General features: G+C 43.6%; 1 protein-coding gene across 2 annotated transcripts in view; it reads left to right on the top strand.

The window, feature by feature from the left end:
* Positions 1–16,103, top strand: part of MTHFD1 (methylenetetrahydrofolate dehydrogenase, cyclohydrolase and formyltetrahydrofolate synthetase 1) — a 178,968-nt gene that overhangs the window by 144,783 nt on the left and 18,082 nt on the right. For both annotated transcript variants that reach the window (XM_053697279.1, XM_053697280.1), the window contains exons 17-21: positions 14,053–14,129; positions 14,273–14,413; positions 15,382–15,450; positions 15,630–15,741; positions 15,832–15,971. In XM_053697279.1, the coding sequence (XP_053553254.1) occupies positions 14,053–14,129; positions 14,273–14,413; positions 15,382–15,450; positions 15,630–15,741; positions 15,832–15,971 (539 nt within the window). The remainder of the gene's footprint in view (positions 1–14,052; positions 14,130–14,272; positions 14,414–15,381; positions 15,451–15,629; positions 15,742–15,831; positions 15,972–16,103) is intronic.

Here is a 16,103-nt window from a genome sequence, read left to right as displayed (position 1 = left end):
GCATGGAAGTAATAGGTTTGATGGTCGCGGCAATGGACATAGTTCCTTTTGCGCGAATTCATCTGAGACCATTACAACTGTGCATGCTCAGTCAGTGGAATGGGGATTATACAGACTTGTCTCCGACGATACAAGTAGATCAGAGGACCAGAGATTCACTCCGTTGGTGGCTGACCCTGGACAACCTGTCACAGGGGATGAGCTTCCGCAGACCAGAGTGGGTCATTGTCACGACCGACGCCAGTCTGGTGGGCTGGGGCGCGGTCTGGGAACCCCTGAAAGCTCAGGGTCTTTGGTCTCGGGAAGAATCTCTTCTCCCGATAATTATTCTGGAACTGAGAGCGATATTCAATGCTCTCAAGGCTTGGCCTCAGCTAGCAAAGGCCAAATTCATACGGTTTCAATCAGACAACATGACGACTGTTGCGTATATCAACCATCAGGGGGGAACAAGGAGTTCCCTGGCGATGGAAGAAGTGACCAAAATCATTCAATGGGCGGAGACTCACTCCTGCCACTTGTCTGCAATCCACATCCCAGGAGTGGAAAATTGGGAAGCGGATTTTCTGAGTCGTCAGACATTTCATCCGGGGGAGTGGGAACTCCATCCGGAAATCTTTGCCCAAATAACTCAATTTTGGGGCATTCCAGACATGGATCTGATGGCCTCTCGTCAGAACTTCAAGGTTCCTTGCTACGGGTCCAGATCCAGGGATCCCAAGGCGACTCTAGTAGATGCACTAGTAGCACCTTGGACCTTCAACCTAGCTTATGTATTCCCACCGTTTCCTCTCATCCCCAGGCTGGTAGCCAGGATCAATCAGGAGAGGGCATCGGTGATCTTGATAGCTCCTGCGTGGCCACGCAGGACTTGGTATGCAGACCTGGTGAATATGTCATCGGCTCCACCATGGAAGCTACCTTTGAGACAGGACCTTCTTGTTCAAGGTCCGTTCGAACATCCGAATCTGGCCTCACTCCAACTGACTGCTTGGAGATTGAACGCTTGATTTTATCAAAGCGAGGGTTCTCAGATTCTGTCATTGATACTCTTGTTCAGGCCAGAAAGCCTGTAACTAGAAAAATCTACCATAAAATATGGAAAAAATATATCTGTTGGTGTGAATCTAAAGGATTCCCATGGAACAAGATAAAAATTCCTAAGATTCTATCCTTTCTTCAAGAAGGTTTGGAGAAAGGATTATCTGCAAGTTCTTTGAAGGGACAGATTTCTGCTTTATCTGTTTTACTTCACAAAAAGCTGGCGGCTGTGCCAGATGTTCAAGCTTTTGTTCAGGCTCTGGTTAGAATCAAGCCTGTTTACAAACCTTTGACTCCTCCTTGGAGTCTCAATTTAGTTCTTTCAGTTCTTCAGGGGGTTCCGTTTGAACCCCTACATTCCGTTGATATCAAGTTATTATCTTGGAAAGTTTTGTTTTTGGTTGCAATTTCTTCTGCTAGAAGAGTTTCAGAGTTATCTGCTCTGCAGTGTTCTCCTCCTTATCTGGTGTTCCATGCAGATAAGGTGGTTTTGCGTACTAAACCTGGTTTTCTTCCGAAAGTTGTTTCTAACAAAAACATTAACCAGGAGATAGTCGTGCCTTCTTTGTGTCCGAATCCAGTTTCAAAGAAGGAACGTTTGTTGCACAATTTGGATGTAGTTCGTGCTCTAAAATTCTATTTAGATGCTACAAAGGATTTCAGACAAACATCTTCCTTGTTTGTTGTTTATTCTGGTAAAAGGAGAGGTCAAAAAGCAACTTCTACCTCTCTCTCTTTTTGGCTTAAAAGCATCATCAGATTGGCTTATGAGACTGCCGGACGGCAGCCTCCTGAAAGAATCACAGCTCATTCCACTAGGGCCGTGGCTTCCACATGGGCCTTCAAGAACGAGGCTTCTGTTGATCAGATATGTAAGGCAGCGACTTGGTCTTCACTGCACACTTTTACTAAATTTTACAAATTTGATACTTTTGCTTCTTCTGAGGCTATTTTTGGGAGAAAGGTTTTGCAAGCCGTGGTGCCTTCCATCTAGGTGACCTGATTTGCTCCCTCCCATCATCCGTGTCCTAAAGCTTTGGTATTGGTTCCCACAAGTAAGGATGACGCCGTGGACCGGACACACCTATGTTGGAGAAAACAGAATTTATGTTTACCTGATAAATTACTTTCTCCAACGGTGTGTCCGGTCCACGGCCCGCCCTGGTTTTTTAATCAGGTCTGATGATTTATTTTCTTTAACTACAGTCACCACGGTATCATATGATTTCTCCTATGCAAATATTCCTCCTTTAAGTCGGTCGAATGACTGGGGAAGGCGGAGCCTAGGAGGGATCATGTGACCAGCTTTGCTGGGCTCTTTGCCATTTCCTGTTGGGGAAGAGAATATCCCACAAGTAAGGATGACGCCGTGGACCGGACACACCGTTGGAGAAAGTAATTTATCAGGTAAACATAAATTCTGTTTTTTCACAATTTTTTTCACAAACTTTAGGTTTCTCACTGAAATCATTTACAAATAGTGCAATTATGACACAAATGTTTGTAAATGCTTATCTGGGATCCCCTTTGTTCAGAAATAGCAGACTTATATGGCTTTGGCGTTGCTTTTTGGTAATTAGAAGGCCGCTAAATGCCGCTGCGCACCACACTTATTATGCCCAGCAGTGAAGGGGTTAATCAGGTAGCTTGTAGGGAGCTTGCAGGGTTAATTTTAGCTTTAGTGTAGAGATCAGCCTCCCACCTGACACATCCCACCCCCTGATCCCTCCCAAACAGCTCTCTTCCCTCCCCACCCCACAATTGTCCCCACCAGTACTAGTCTGCCAGTACTAAAATAAGTGGGGGGTTTTAAAAAAAAAAAAAAAAAACATAATGCTGTGTTGTAGGATTCCCCCCTTAGCCCAAAACAGCTCTCTAACCCTCTACCTTATTGTGCGCCATCTTGGGTACTGGCAGTTTATATAGTTTAAAAAACAAACAAAACAAAAAAAAACATTTTATTAACAAATTACTGTAGTGTAGCTGCCCCCCTCAACATCCAACCCCCCCACCCTCTCCCAGATCCCTTAACTGAAAATTCCCAACCTCCCCATGGAACCACCTTGTTTTAGTAACCTTTATTATGCCATAGTGTAGGGTTCCCACCCTTGCACGCACGCGATCCCGCCCCCTTCTTCACTGGTGGCCGCCCACCCGCCTCCCTGCATCAGCTCCCACCCACCAACGATCACGGCCATCGATGGCTGATGCAGAGAGGGCCACTGTGTGTCTCTCTCTGCATCGGACTGCTAGAAAATGTTATTGCAGGATGCCTCAATATCGAGGCATCACTGCAATAACATGAAAGCGGCAGGATCGCTTCCACCGCTTTCAAACACCACGACGTACAGGGTATGTCTCTGGTCGTTAAGGACCTTTTTTTTGTAACCCTTAAGGGGTTAAGAACCTCTGTCTACCAGGATTGCTTGTGCCCTATAATACAAGCAAAGCTATTAGACACATACCCCCCCCCAGAGAGCTCAGTACATTCTTTAGAATGCTGATTCCTGCACGCTACACAGTGATTGGTTAATATGTGCGCTCTGATGCATAATGCCGAAATTACATGCAGCTCTGGAGTGGGGCTTTACATATGTGTTTAACCCTATTACAGGGATCAATCGCACTTATCTCTGCTCAGTGATGCAGAAGTGACATGTAACAAATTGTCCCTCTAAATGGTATTTTGTGAATGTCCTTTTGCTGCAGTGATCGGGTTGCTGTATCTTAACCATTGTCTCACTATTCGTTATTGGCAGTGCCGTTTGTAATTCTGTGCCGTTTGGATGTAGGATTAATATATAGACTGTATGTGCTGCAGGATAACATGTTAATTGTTTAAACTTCAGAGATTGTTTTGCTGGAAATAGAAACTGAAGCTCTTTTTAAAAGACGTTCGAGAAATTAGAAATGCAGTCTTTCTTTTTTTTTGAGCCTGTTGACCTCCAAAACAGATGGGAGTTATCTGAGCAATTATTGCTGTCAGTTTCAGTATACGGAGATGCATATATTACTGCGGCCAATTAGTGATTCATTTACGATTGGCTGATGCGTTAGGCAGATGGAATATTTGGCATTGGTTATGGATGTTGTTTTGATAACGGGGTTTTGATATTAATAGCAGAGACTGGAGGTGGTTTAGCAAGCAGCGAATATTAGTTCCGCCATATGCAGAAACGCAGAGGGGGAAAGGCCACAATACGTGTTAAGCATTTGTTCGTTTTGTACTAAACATTTTGGGATGTTAAATTAAATGTTGCAGAGAAGGAGTAGGGCATCTGGTAATCCCTTTAATGTAACAGAGAACTACAACCCTCTCTGGAATCTATGTAGTTAAAGGACCATTCAATATCGTAGAATTACATAATTAACAAGTACGTAATAAAAACCGCTTACTCTGAATTTCAAATAAGCAGTAGATTTTTTTTTTTCTGACAAATTTATTTTCCATCTAAAGGGCAGGAGAGTCCACGGCTTCATTCATTCATTACTGTTAGGTAGGAGGGGGCAAAGACACCCCAGCCAAAGGCTTAAATACCTCCCCCACGTCCCTCATCCCCCAGTCATTCTTTGCCTTTCATCACAGGAGGACGGCATAGAAGTGCCAAAGATTGGAGTAGTCTCTTATGGAGGGTAGTACTCTTCACATTGGGACTGGAGTTTAAAGTAGTCCTCTCAGCCTCTCAGTGAGAGCCTGGGTGAAAGTTAGAGTCCGGAGATACAGGGAGAGTCTTTCTGCGAAACCATCCCGACTCATATTAACAGCTCCACAAGCAATCAGCGTTGACGAGTTTCGCTGCCTGCTTTTTACACTCAAGTCCATGTCAGGAGTGAGGCTACTAACCTGTCACACTTGAAGGGCTGTGTTCCTGTTCCACGGCGTAGATACTGGTAAGATTGTTTCATTTTTTATTACATAACAAGACGGAAGACAGGGTCACAGTGTGACGCCTTTTATCTTTAAAGAATCAAGGGTTAATATTCCTGGACAGGGGATTATTGAACAGGGGGGTTTATACATGATATTGTTTGTGTTATTGCTGCGTTATGTGCGAGATGAGGCTCTGGCAATGTGTGGAACTTTCAGGTGTCTTACGGGCGTATTGCGCGGCCCTTTTTTGGTGTGTTTTTCTCCTTAGGCAGGGGCGGTCCTGCCAGGAATTCCATGTGACCGGATGTGGCTATCTCTCTTCCTCTGTTGATCAGCTGTGCAGGAGACGACACGGTTTCTGTAGTCCAGGTCATAGGAGTTGGTGAGAGCCCCAGCCATTGGAGGTTATAAAGGTGCCTATTATTAAGTTAATCTAGTCCGTAATAACAGTGCAAACTATGGAGGACTCTGACGCGTTAGAGGGTTCTCCCTCTTTAACGAGGTCTCATTCCTGTGCTTATTGTGAGGAGGTTCTGGTAGAACAGCCTGCTCAACTATGTTCCACACGCCTTAATAAAGTTACTAAATCTAAAAGTAAACAGATGTCTAGTACTACTGAGGTGCGTTCCCTGCATTCATCTCCAATTGCACATGCAGCGCCCCAGGGTCCAACCATTACTCCTGCGGGAGAGATTCGTTGGCCATCAGATTTTGATGATCAACTGCAAACTGTGAATATTGAAAGTGATCCATGCCTTACCACGTTCTGCTAAGCGCAAGTGTAGGGCGTATCATGGCGGCCCGGCCCAGGGGTTGTCTACGCCTATGGAAATATCAGAGGCATTATAGGATGACGAGGCCCACTCCGACTCTTCGGAGGAGGCCCCTTCTGGGTCGGAGTCTGTGTCATCTAAACCTCCTTGCTACTCTGGAGGTTCCAGAACCGAATCTTCCGGAGGAACCTGCGATTCCTAAGCTTGATGAGGTATATGAGGACAGGGTGGTGCCTCAGGCTTTCCCGGTTCCTGTTAAGATGGCAAATATTAAGAATGAATGGGAGCAATTCAGTTCTTCCTTTTCCCCTTCTTGCTTTAAGAAACTGTTCCCCGTTCCGGACTCTCAGCTGAAGCTGTGGGGTACTGTCCCTAAGGTGGATGGTGCTATCTCCATGCTCGCAAAGCGGACAACTATTCCCCTCGAGGATTGTTTGTCGTTTAAGGAGCCCATGGATAAAAAGTTGGAAAATATGTAGCCGCGATTTCCGGAGCTGCAACATATTGGTGTGAATCCCTGTGTGAAATGGTTGAGGGGGAGACTTCCATCGACGAGATACAGGAGAAGATTATGGCGCTGAAGGTCGCCAATTCTTTCATCTGTGATGCCAATATGCAAATTATTCGCCTGAAAGCCAAGGTGTCAGGTTTTTCCGTTTTAGCTTGCAGGGCTCTGTGGCTAAAGTCTTAGTCTGCGGACATGACCCCTAAGTCGAGGCAGTTGTCCCTGCCTTTTCAAGGAAAGATTCTGTTCGGTCCAGGATTGGAATCGATCGTATCCATGGTTACGGGAGGCAAGGGAACTTTCCTACTGCAGGATAAGAAGGCTAAGCCTAAAGGATCTACTTTTCGTCCCTTTTCTTGTGGACAAGACCCAGCGCCAGCAGCCCACTGCGAAAGTGGACCAGTCCAAGGGAATTTGGAAGCCGGCTCATTCTTGGAACAAGTCTAAGCAGAGCAAGAAGCCCGCCGAGACAAAATAGTCATGAAGGGGCGGCCCCCAACCAGTCTCCGAACCAAGTAGGGGGCAGATTATCTCTTATCAGAAGCCTGGTCACAGGACGTTCAGACCCCTTGGGTTCTGGAGGTTGTCGCCCAGGGTTACAGGATAAGGTTCAGATCCCATCCGCCCAGGGGCAAATTCCTCCTGTCATACCTGTCTTCAAGACCAGAAAAGAGAGAGGCCTTTCTAGAGTGTGTGAGGGATCTCTCCTCTCTCTGCGTTATCGTACCAGTACCCCTAGCAGAAAGGGGTCTAGGGTACTATTCAAATCTTTTTGAGGTTCCAAAGAAGGAGGGCACGTTCCGCCCGATTCTGGACCTCAAGTGTTTAAACAAATTTCTGAGTGTTCCATCGTTTAAAATGGAAACTATCAAATCTAATCTGCCCTTAGTTCAACAGGGACAGTTTATCACACTTATAGACTTGAAGGACGCTTACCTTCATGTGCAAATCCACAGGGACCACTTCAAGTTCCTAAGATTTGCGTTTCTGGACCAGTTTGTGGCCCTCCCCTTTGGTCTGGTGACATCCCCAAGAGTCTTCACGAAGGTTCTGAGGGCGCTACTTGCGGTGGCCAGAGCCAATGCTGTGGCGCCCTATCTGGAAGACATCCTAGTCCAGGCGCTGTTGCTCAGTCTCGCAGAGGATCATTCAAGGGCTCTTCTTCTTTTGCTCCAATCTCACGGTTGGAAGATCAACTCAGGAAAGAGTTCCCTGGTTCCCAGCAACAGGGTGGAGTTCCTTAGCACGATAATAGACTCTATGTCCATGAAAATATTTCTCACAATCGACGCAGGAAGATTGCGTCCTCTTCAGTCCTCCTCAAGCCCCTCAGTGGCTTAGTGTATGGAGGTGATCAGACTCAAAATTTCCAGCATAGACGTCATTCCAACCTGCCAGGTTCCATCTCAGACCTCTTCAATTGTGCATGTTGAGACAGTGGAACGGCGATAATTCAGATCTATCACAGCAGATATCCATGGATGCTCGGACTCGGATCTCCCTCTCTTGGTGGATCCATCAGGAACAACTGACATCCTTCTTGAGACCGTCCTAGGAGATTGTGACCTTCTTCGGGTAAGCGTAAAAGGAAATCTAAACATTTGCCTGCTAGTAAGGTTTCTGACCCCTCTAAGTCTGCATTAGTCAATCTTTCTCAATTGTCTAATGAGGAAAATACTTTAGTAGCTTCTGAAGGTGAAATCTCAGACTGACACTTTAGCAGAAAAATCTTCAGACTCTGAGGAAGTAAATTTTAGATTTAAACTTGAACACCTCCGGTTACTACTGAAGGAGGTTCTAGCTACTTTGGACGACTCTGAACCTTCAGTTGCTGTCAACCCCACAAAGTCTTCTAAACTGGGTAGAGTTTATGATTCTCCATCTTCTGAGGAGGTTTTTCCTGTTCCAAAGAAGATGTCTGAAATTATAGCTCAGGAATGGGATAAACCAGGGGTTTCTTTTTCCCCTTCCCCTGTTTTTAAAAAGATGTTTCCTGTTGCTTACTCTATTTGTGACTCATGACTCACTGTTCCTAAGGTAGAAGGAGCTATTTCTACTCTTGCTAAGAGAACTACCATTCCTATTGAGGATAATTGCTCTTTCAAGGATCCAATGGATAAGAAGCTAGAGGCTTACTTGAAAAAGATGTACATCTATCAAGGATTACAGTGGCAACCTGCAGCAAGTATTGCCACGGTTGCGGGTGCAGCATCTTATTGGTGCAACGCCTTGTCTGCTTTTATTTCTGAGGAAACTACAGGTAGAGGAGATCTAGGATAGGATCAAAGCTCTTAAATTGGCCAATACCTTTATCTGTGATGCCAACATACAAATGATTAGACTGAGAGCTAAGATGTCTAGCTAAACTCTGGGTAAAACTCTGTTTGGACCTGGTCTGGCCGTAATCATTTCAGAGATTACAGGTGGAAAGGGATCTTTCCTACCTCAGGACAAGAAGAATAGACCCTAGAGGTCGACAATCTTCTATTTTTCTAAACCAGAGCAATCCAGGTCCTCTTGGAAATCCATCAAGCCCTGGAACAAAGGAAAACAAAAAGCGCTCTGCTGACTCTAAATCGGCATGAAGGGTCCGCCCCCAATCCGATTGTGGATCAGGTGGGGGGCAGACTTTCCTTTTTCAAACAGGCCTGGATTTACAATGTCCCAGACCCATGGGTGGTGGACATAGTATGCCAGGGTTACAAGATAGGGTTCAAATCTTGCCCTCCAAGGGGCAGATTTCTCCTGTCAAGATTATCCTCAAACCAGGTAAAGAGGGAGGCCTTCTTAAATTGTGTAAAAGACCTATCCTCCCTGGGAGTTGTTGTACCAGTCCCTCTAAAAGAAAAAGGTCTAGGATTTTATTCAAATCTATTTGTGGTTCCCATAAAGGAGGGAACTTTTCGCCCAATCCATGTTTTAAAGTGTCTCAACAAATTCCTCAGGGTCCCGTCCTCCAAGATGGAAGGTCAGTTCATGACAACCATAGATACAACAAAGGTTTTTTTTGGTTAAGCACACCACAAAAGGACTGTTTAATCTTAACACACATATTGTGGGAGTGCTACCAAAGTGACCAAAACAATTACAAAACAACAAAGTATTGGTGCACATCCAACCACTTAAGTCCACTCTTTCATGGCATATTTGTATATGCTTCTGTCTGCCAAATATACTTACATAGCTTCTAATAAGATTGGGATAAACATCTCGCAATAATATTGGCTTATATTTGAGCTGCAAAAACAAGTATACTTCTAAGTGCTAAATATACTTACATAGTTCAAATAAAATTGGGATTAACATCTCGCAATAATATTGACTTATATTTATGCTGCAAAAAAATGTTTTGCCTGTTCAAAATGCCTTTAAATGAAATGGGATCTTAGTCGCACATTATGATTATATTCTGCTAAGCCAGTCACCACTTACAAGGTGTCCCACATAAGACTGGTCCTAACACTAACCAGTTTCCACACTGCAGCAAGTCATGTCTACACAGTGTGAAGCTTTCTAGCTTATTAATTATATCACAATTACATTATCTGGAACACACCTGGGCTGGTTGGCGTGCATTAACCAAAGGGGAGGAATTTGGTCAGCTCCCTATTCAAAAGATACAACAAAGGGGTTTTTTGGTTAAGCACACCACAAAAGGACTGTTTAATCTTAACACACCAATACTTTTTGTTGTTTCATGACAACCATAGACCTTAAGGACGTATACTTACATGTTCCCATTCACAGGAATCATCACCAGTTTTCTAAGATTTGCCTTTCTGGACAAGCATTTCCAGTTTATTGCCCTTCCATTGGGTCTTGCCATAGCTCCCAGAATATTCACAAAGGTCCTGGGAGCACTTTTGTCAGTGATCAGATCCCAGGGAATTGCAGTGGTGCCTTTTCTAGATGACATCTTAGTTCAAGTGTCATCTTTTTTTCAATTAGCAAAATCTCATACTGAGATGTTCTCTTTTCTACGTTCCCACAGGTGGAAAGTGACTCTGGAAAAGAGTTCTCTACTTCCGTCTACAAGAGTGTGTTTCCTAAGAGCAATCAGACTCCTTGTCCATGAAGATTTTCCTGACGGATGTCAGAAAATCCAAACTTCTTGCTGCTTGCCTTTCTCTCCAGTCTGCCTTTCAACAGTGGCTCAATGCATGGAGATGATTGGTCTGATGGTGGCTTCCATGGACATCCATTCCTTTTGCTCGATTCTATCTACGACCGCTGCAGCTTTGCATGCTCCATCAGTGGAACGGAGACCATTCAGATTTATCACAGAGGATAAATCTGGACTCCCTAACAAGAGAATCTCTCTCATGGTGGATTTCACAGTAACGGCTGTCTCGGGGCACTTGCTGCCTGAGACCTTCCTGGGTGTTTGTAACTACGGACGCCAGCCTGTCAGGCTGGGGAGCTGTTTGGGGTTCTCTGAAGGTTCAGGGCCTATGATCTCGGGAAGTCTCTTCTCTTCCCATAAAAATCTTGTATTTGAGAGCAATCTTCAATGCCTTGACAGCGTGGCCTTTATCTTTAGTCGGGTTTATCAGATTTCAGTCGGACAACATCACCTCAGTGGCTTACATCAACCACCAGGGAGGAACTTGGAGTTCCTTGGCCATGAAGGAGGTGACTTGCATTCTTCAGTGGGCGGAAGCTCGCAATTGTCTCCTATCTGCCATCCACATTCCAGGAGTGGACAATTGGGAAGCAGATTTCCTGAGCAGACAGACTTTTCATCCTGGGGAGTTTGCTCTCCATCCGGAAGTGTTCTTTTAAATAACCCTCAGATGGGGAGTTTCTGGAGTTGGATCGGATGGCGTCCCGCCAAAACCCCACGGTTCCAAAGTACGGTTCAAGGTCAAGAGATCCTCAGGCCGTTCTGATAGATGCCCTAGCGGTTCCATGGGTTTTCTCTCTAACATACCTGTTTCCTCCGTTTGCTCTCTTTCCACGAGTCATTACTCGTATAAACAGGATAGAGCATCGTTAATTCTAATAGCTCCTGCTTGGCCTCACAGGATCTGGTCCGCGGATCTAGTAAGGAAGTCATCTCTACCTCCTTGGAGATTACCTCTGAGGAAGGACCTTTTAATTGAGGGTCCTTTCCTCCATCCAAATCTGGATTCTCTGAAGCTGAATGCTTGGAGATTAAACGCCTAGTTCTGTCTACACGTGTTTTTTTCTGAAGTGGTCATTGATACTATGCTTCAGGCTCGCAAACCTTTTTCTCGCCAGATTTACCATAAGATATGGCGTAAATATCTTTATTGGTGTGAATCTAGGGGTTTCTCCTGGAGCCGGGTGAGTATTCCCGTATTTTATCTTTTCTTCAAGATGGCCAGGAGAAAGGTTTGTCAGTCAGTACTCTGAAGGGTCAGATTTTTGCATTATCTATCCCTTTGCACAAACGTCTGGCAGACTCACCAAATGATCAAGCTTTTGTACAGGCCCAGGTCAGAATCAGGCCTGTGTTTAAACCTGTTGCTCCTCTTTGGAGCCTTAATCTAGTTCTTAAAGTTTTGCAGCAGGCTCCGTTTGAGCCGATGCATGTTATGGATATAAAATTGTTATCTTGGAAGGTTTTGTTTCTCCTTGCCATTTCTTCCACTTAGAGTTTCTGATCTTTCAGCTCTGCAGTGTGATTCTCCGTACATTTATTTTTCATGCAGATAAGGCAATCCTTCATACTAAATTGTGGTTTCTCCCTAAAGTGGTGTCAGATCGAAACATTAATCAGGAAATAGTTGTTCCTTTTTGTCCTAATCCTTCTCATATGGAACATCTTTTGCATAACTTGGATGTTGTGTGCGCTCTAAAGTTTTACTTACAAGCTACTAAAGATTTTCGGCACTCTTCTGCCCTGTTTGTTTTCTCTGAAAAACGTACGGGTCAGAAGGCCACTTCTACTACTCCTGTCTCTCTGGTTGAGACGTTTGATTAATTTGGCTTATGAGACTGCTGGACAGCAGCCTCCTGAGAGAATCACGGCTCATTCCACTAGGGCTATCTCCTTGGGCTTTCAAAAATGAAGCTTCTGTGGAACAGATTTGCAAGGTGGCAACATGGTCCTCTCAGCATACTTTTTCCAAATTCTACAAATTTGATACTTTTGCCTCAGCTGAGGCTTCTTTTGGGGAAAGGATCTTCAAGCGGTGGTGCCTTCTGTTTAGGTCCTCCTGCCTTTTTTTCTCCCTCCCTGTTCATTCCGTGTCCTCTAGCTTGGGTATTGGTTCCCACTAGTAATTGCAATGACATTGTGGACTCTCTAGGTCATAGGAAAGAAAACAAAATGTATGCTTACCTGATAAATTTCTTTCTTTCTCGACATGAAGGGTCCACGACCCCACCCTCTTTTTAATTATAATTTGGCATTTTTTTTGAGTAAACCTTAGGCACCTTTTCGCCCTTGTGTTTCTTCTTTTTCCATTTTCCTTCGGCTGAATGACTGGGGATTATGGGTAAGGGAAGTTACACTTAACAGCTTTGCTGGGGTGCTCTTTGCCTCCTCCAGCTGGCCAGTAGTTGATTATCACACTAGTAATTGGAATGACGGTGTGGACTCTCCATGTCCGGAAAGAAAGAAATTTATCAGGTAAGCATTAATTTTGTTTTTACCTTAACCATTTCCTCACTGAACTATTTCATGCCGCTATGCTAATGTTTTTTAGTTTTGTGTACTTATATAGTTACACATCAATTTCATTACTTTTTTTTTTCTTTCTGTCTGATACACATCCAAACCATACCTTGCTTATGTTTTCTGTAGAGCAGACTCAACCACTGTATGAAATGCTCAAAATGTAAATTTGTGTGTTGTTTTCTGTAGTGTTCATGGTAAGCAAGAGCACGTTGTGATTCTGTGTCTAGTGTTCATGGTAAGCAAGAGCACTTTGTGATTCTGTGTGTAGTGTTCATGGTAAGCAAGAGCACTTTGTGATTCTGTGTGTAGTGTTCATGGTAAGCAAGAGCACTTTGTGATTCTGTGTCTAGTGTTCATGGTAAGCAAGAGCACTTTGTGATTCTGTGTGTAGTGTTCATGGTAAGCAAGAGCACTTTGTGATTCTGTGTGTAGTGTTCATGGTAAGCAAGAGCACTTTGTGATTCTGCATTTCGCATCAGTTCAGGTTTCTTATTGCTATATTTTCAATAAAAATTACTAACTGCAAATTAGAAGATGATTTATCACCTTTGGTCCTTTTTCACAATTTTTTGCAAAAAATGAGTTGGAATAAAATATCTAACATTTGTGTTCATTCCTTAGCCCCCTGCCTGTACTGTAGTGTGGAGGGCTGGCTCATTCAATAGGTTAAATCATGTCACTTAAGCAATGGAGGCACCTGTAGCTAACGTGTCACTCTTATGGAATCTGCTTTTCGTTTTTAAAAAAACAAAATCAGGAGGAGAGGATTGTTTCCATAGCGCACAATAGCAAGATTAGTATAGTGAGGTATAGCTTGCTATTTGGACTTTACAGTGTCCCTTTAATGTTGAGATCATTGGTCTAGAATTGTTATTTTTTTTAGATTTAGTTTTGTCCTCTGTTTCTAGTAGCTGTTTATTTCCGGCACATAAGCGACACTGACAACATATTTGAAAATATCCCAAACATTTATTTTTAAATATATTTTGAGTAGCGCTTCCGAGCTAATATATTCAGTTTCTGACATAATCACATGCTAGAAACTGAGGACAAATTATTATGCAAAACAAATAGTGACGTTTTGTACGCGTGTACTATGCTTTCTTGTACTGCAGTGTTGTAGCTGGTGAGATCTCGCACATGAAATTGTCCCAGCAGTTCTGCTTTTGATAATGCTGAGCCGTTAGTAATAAGCTTTATATTTTTTCCTACATAGTACTGGATACAAATGATCGTTTCTTAAGAAAAATTACGATTGGGCAGTCCCCAACTGAGAAGGGCTTCACGCGCACAGTAAGTGATGACAGTTTTTAGTTATACCCTTTTCTTCATTGACCAGAAACAATATTTCCCTTTCGTTTCACTTAAGCAGGGGCCTCCTGCTATGTAGATATTCTGTCTTTACGGTATTATATAAAACAAATATTGTCCCACAGGCACAGTTTGACATTTCTGTTGCCAGTGAAATCATGGCAGTTCTGGCACTTACAGACGGTCTAGATGACATGAGACAGCGACTAGGAAAAATGGTGGTCGCTTCCAGCAAGAAAGGGGAACCTATCAGCACTGAGGACTTGGTAGGTTTTTCTGCTGTATGTATATTGATAGGTATTTAGGGTGATAAACCTGGCCGACGCCAGCAGCATTTGTCTCTTTAGAGCCAGATACCTGGCACTTTCACAGGAAGAAATCCAGCTCCGAAAAGAGACAAATGCTGCTGGTGGCGACCATTTTTGGCATTTGTTGCTAAGCAAAACACCCAAATGCCCACGTCTAGTAACCTTGTACATCTGCCCATACATCAAAATATATTAGCTTTTATATAGAAACCATCTGGTTCTTGTTGGGTTTGTTACCTGAGGGCAATATTGTTTGCAGCCGCATGTTCCAGCTCTCTGCTGCAATATTCGGTCTATGAGATCATAACTGGTAACTCACATGGGCAAATATGGATCTGTTATATGTGGCACTTCATTAGTGGTGCTGTACGATTCAGAGGACCTATCAGCATGAACTGTGAGATGATTGCAGTCAGTCTAATGGCACCGTGAGTGGCTGTGGCAGCAGACTGAATCCATAAATCTTGTTTGTTGGCAAATGTGTGAGCTTTGTCAAAATCCAATCACAACCTACTCAGCTACTTGGATATATGAACTTGTTATATCCCAGTATCCACCACTGCAGGATAAACTTATCTTCTGGCCAGGTCCTATTTCAGGTTAGAGTTGGTACTTTTACCCCAACATCTAATCTCTCATCAAATCTTGCCATTCTCATATATGTAACATCTCTAGATTCTAACCAGAACTTGCCCTGTCTGAGGGCCCTTATTGGCTTATCCAACACCCAGTGCCTCCCATACAACCCTCCCACCCAAGCCATTATGTTGCTGTTCTTCTGCTGCACCAATATGACAAGCTATTTACTCCGCACTCACCTGTGCTTCTGCTTTTATTTTCACATACTGATCACCTATGGAAGAGGATCCTGTTCTGACCATAAGGGACTAATCTGTGTGATGATAAATTCCTTTTTTCTTCCACAGGGAGTGAGTGGTGCTTTGGCAGTTCTGATGAAGGATGCGGTGAAGCCCAATCTGATGCAAACGCTGGAGGTGAGCTTGTTTGGTGAAATAGATCAGATACTACTAAACCAGGTTTCCATCTTTCTCCTAGGGTATCCTTTGCTGTATCATTCTTATGTTCTACTAACTTGAGTTTCCTTGTTATCTTGACTTTGTATTATTTTCTCTGCATTTAGTTGTGAACTGATGTGATGTTTATTTATTTTCAGGGGAACCCAGTTTTTGTTCATGCCGGACCCTTTGCTAACATTGCCCATGGCAACTCCTCCATCCTGGCAGATAAAATTGCTCTGAAGCTGGTTGGTCCAGAAGGATTTGTTGGTAAATGTCCCCTTGCTACAACATTTATCCGTATACCATGAGAATACTTTGCTAGATGCTAAACATCTCGTTTCTCACTGGGAATTTTAGTGACTGAAGCTGGGTTTGGAGCTGACATTGGAATGGAGAAGTTTTTTGATATTAAATGCAGATATTCAGGTTTGCGCCCCCATGTGGTAGTACTGGTAGCGACAGTGAGAGCTCTGAAGATGCACGGAGGTGGCCCAACGGTAAAATCATACTTCAGTCCTATAATAAATTGTTAACAAATGTAATAAAAATACTTATGGATAAATACATTTATTTTATTGGCACAAATTATGTTTTCCTTTAATGTTAATAATTTTGTCTTTAGATAAGAT

Source organism: Bombina bombina, chromosome 1, assembly GCF_027579735.1.
Source record: "Bombina bombina isolate aBomBom1 chromosome 1, aBomBom1.pri, whole genome shotgun sequence".
Taxonomy (NCBI): domain Eukaryota; kingdom Metazoa; phylum Chordata; class Amphibia; order Anura; family Bombinatoridae; genus Bombina; species Bombina bombina.
This window is presented reverse-complemented; position numbering and strand designations above follow the sequence as displayed.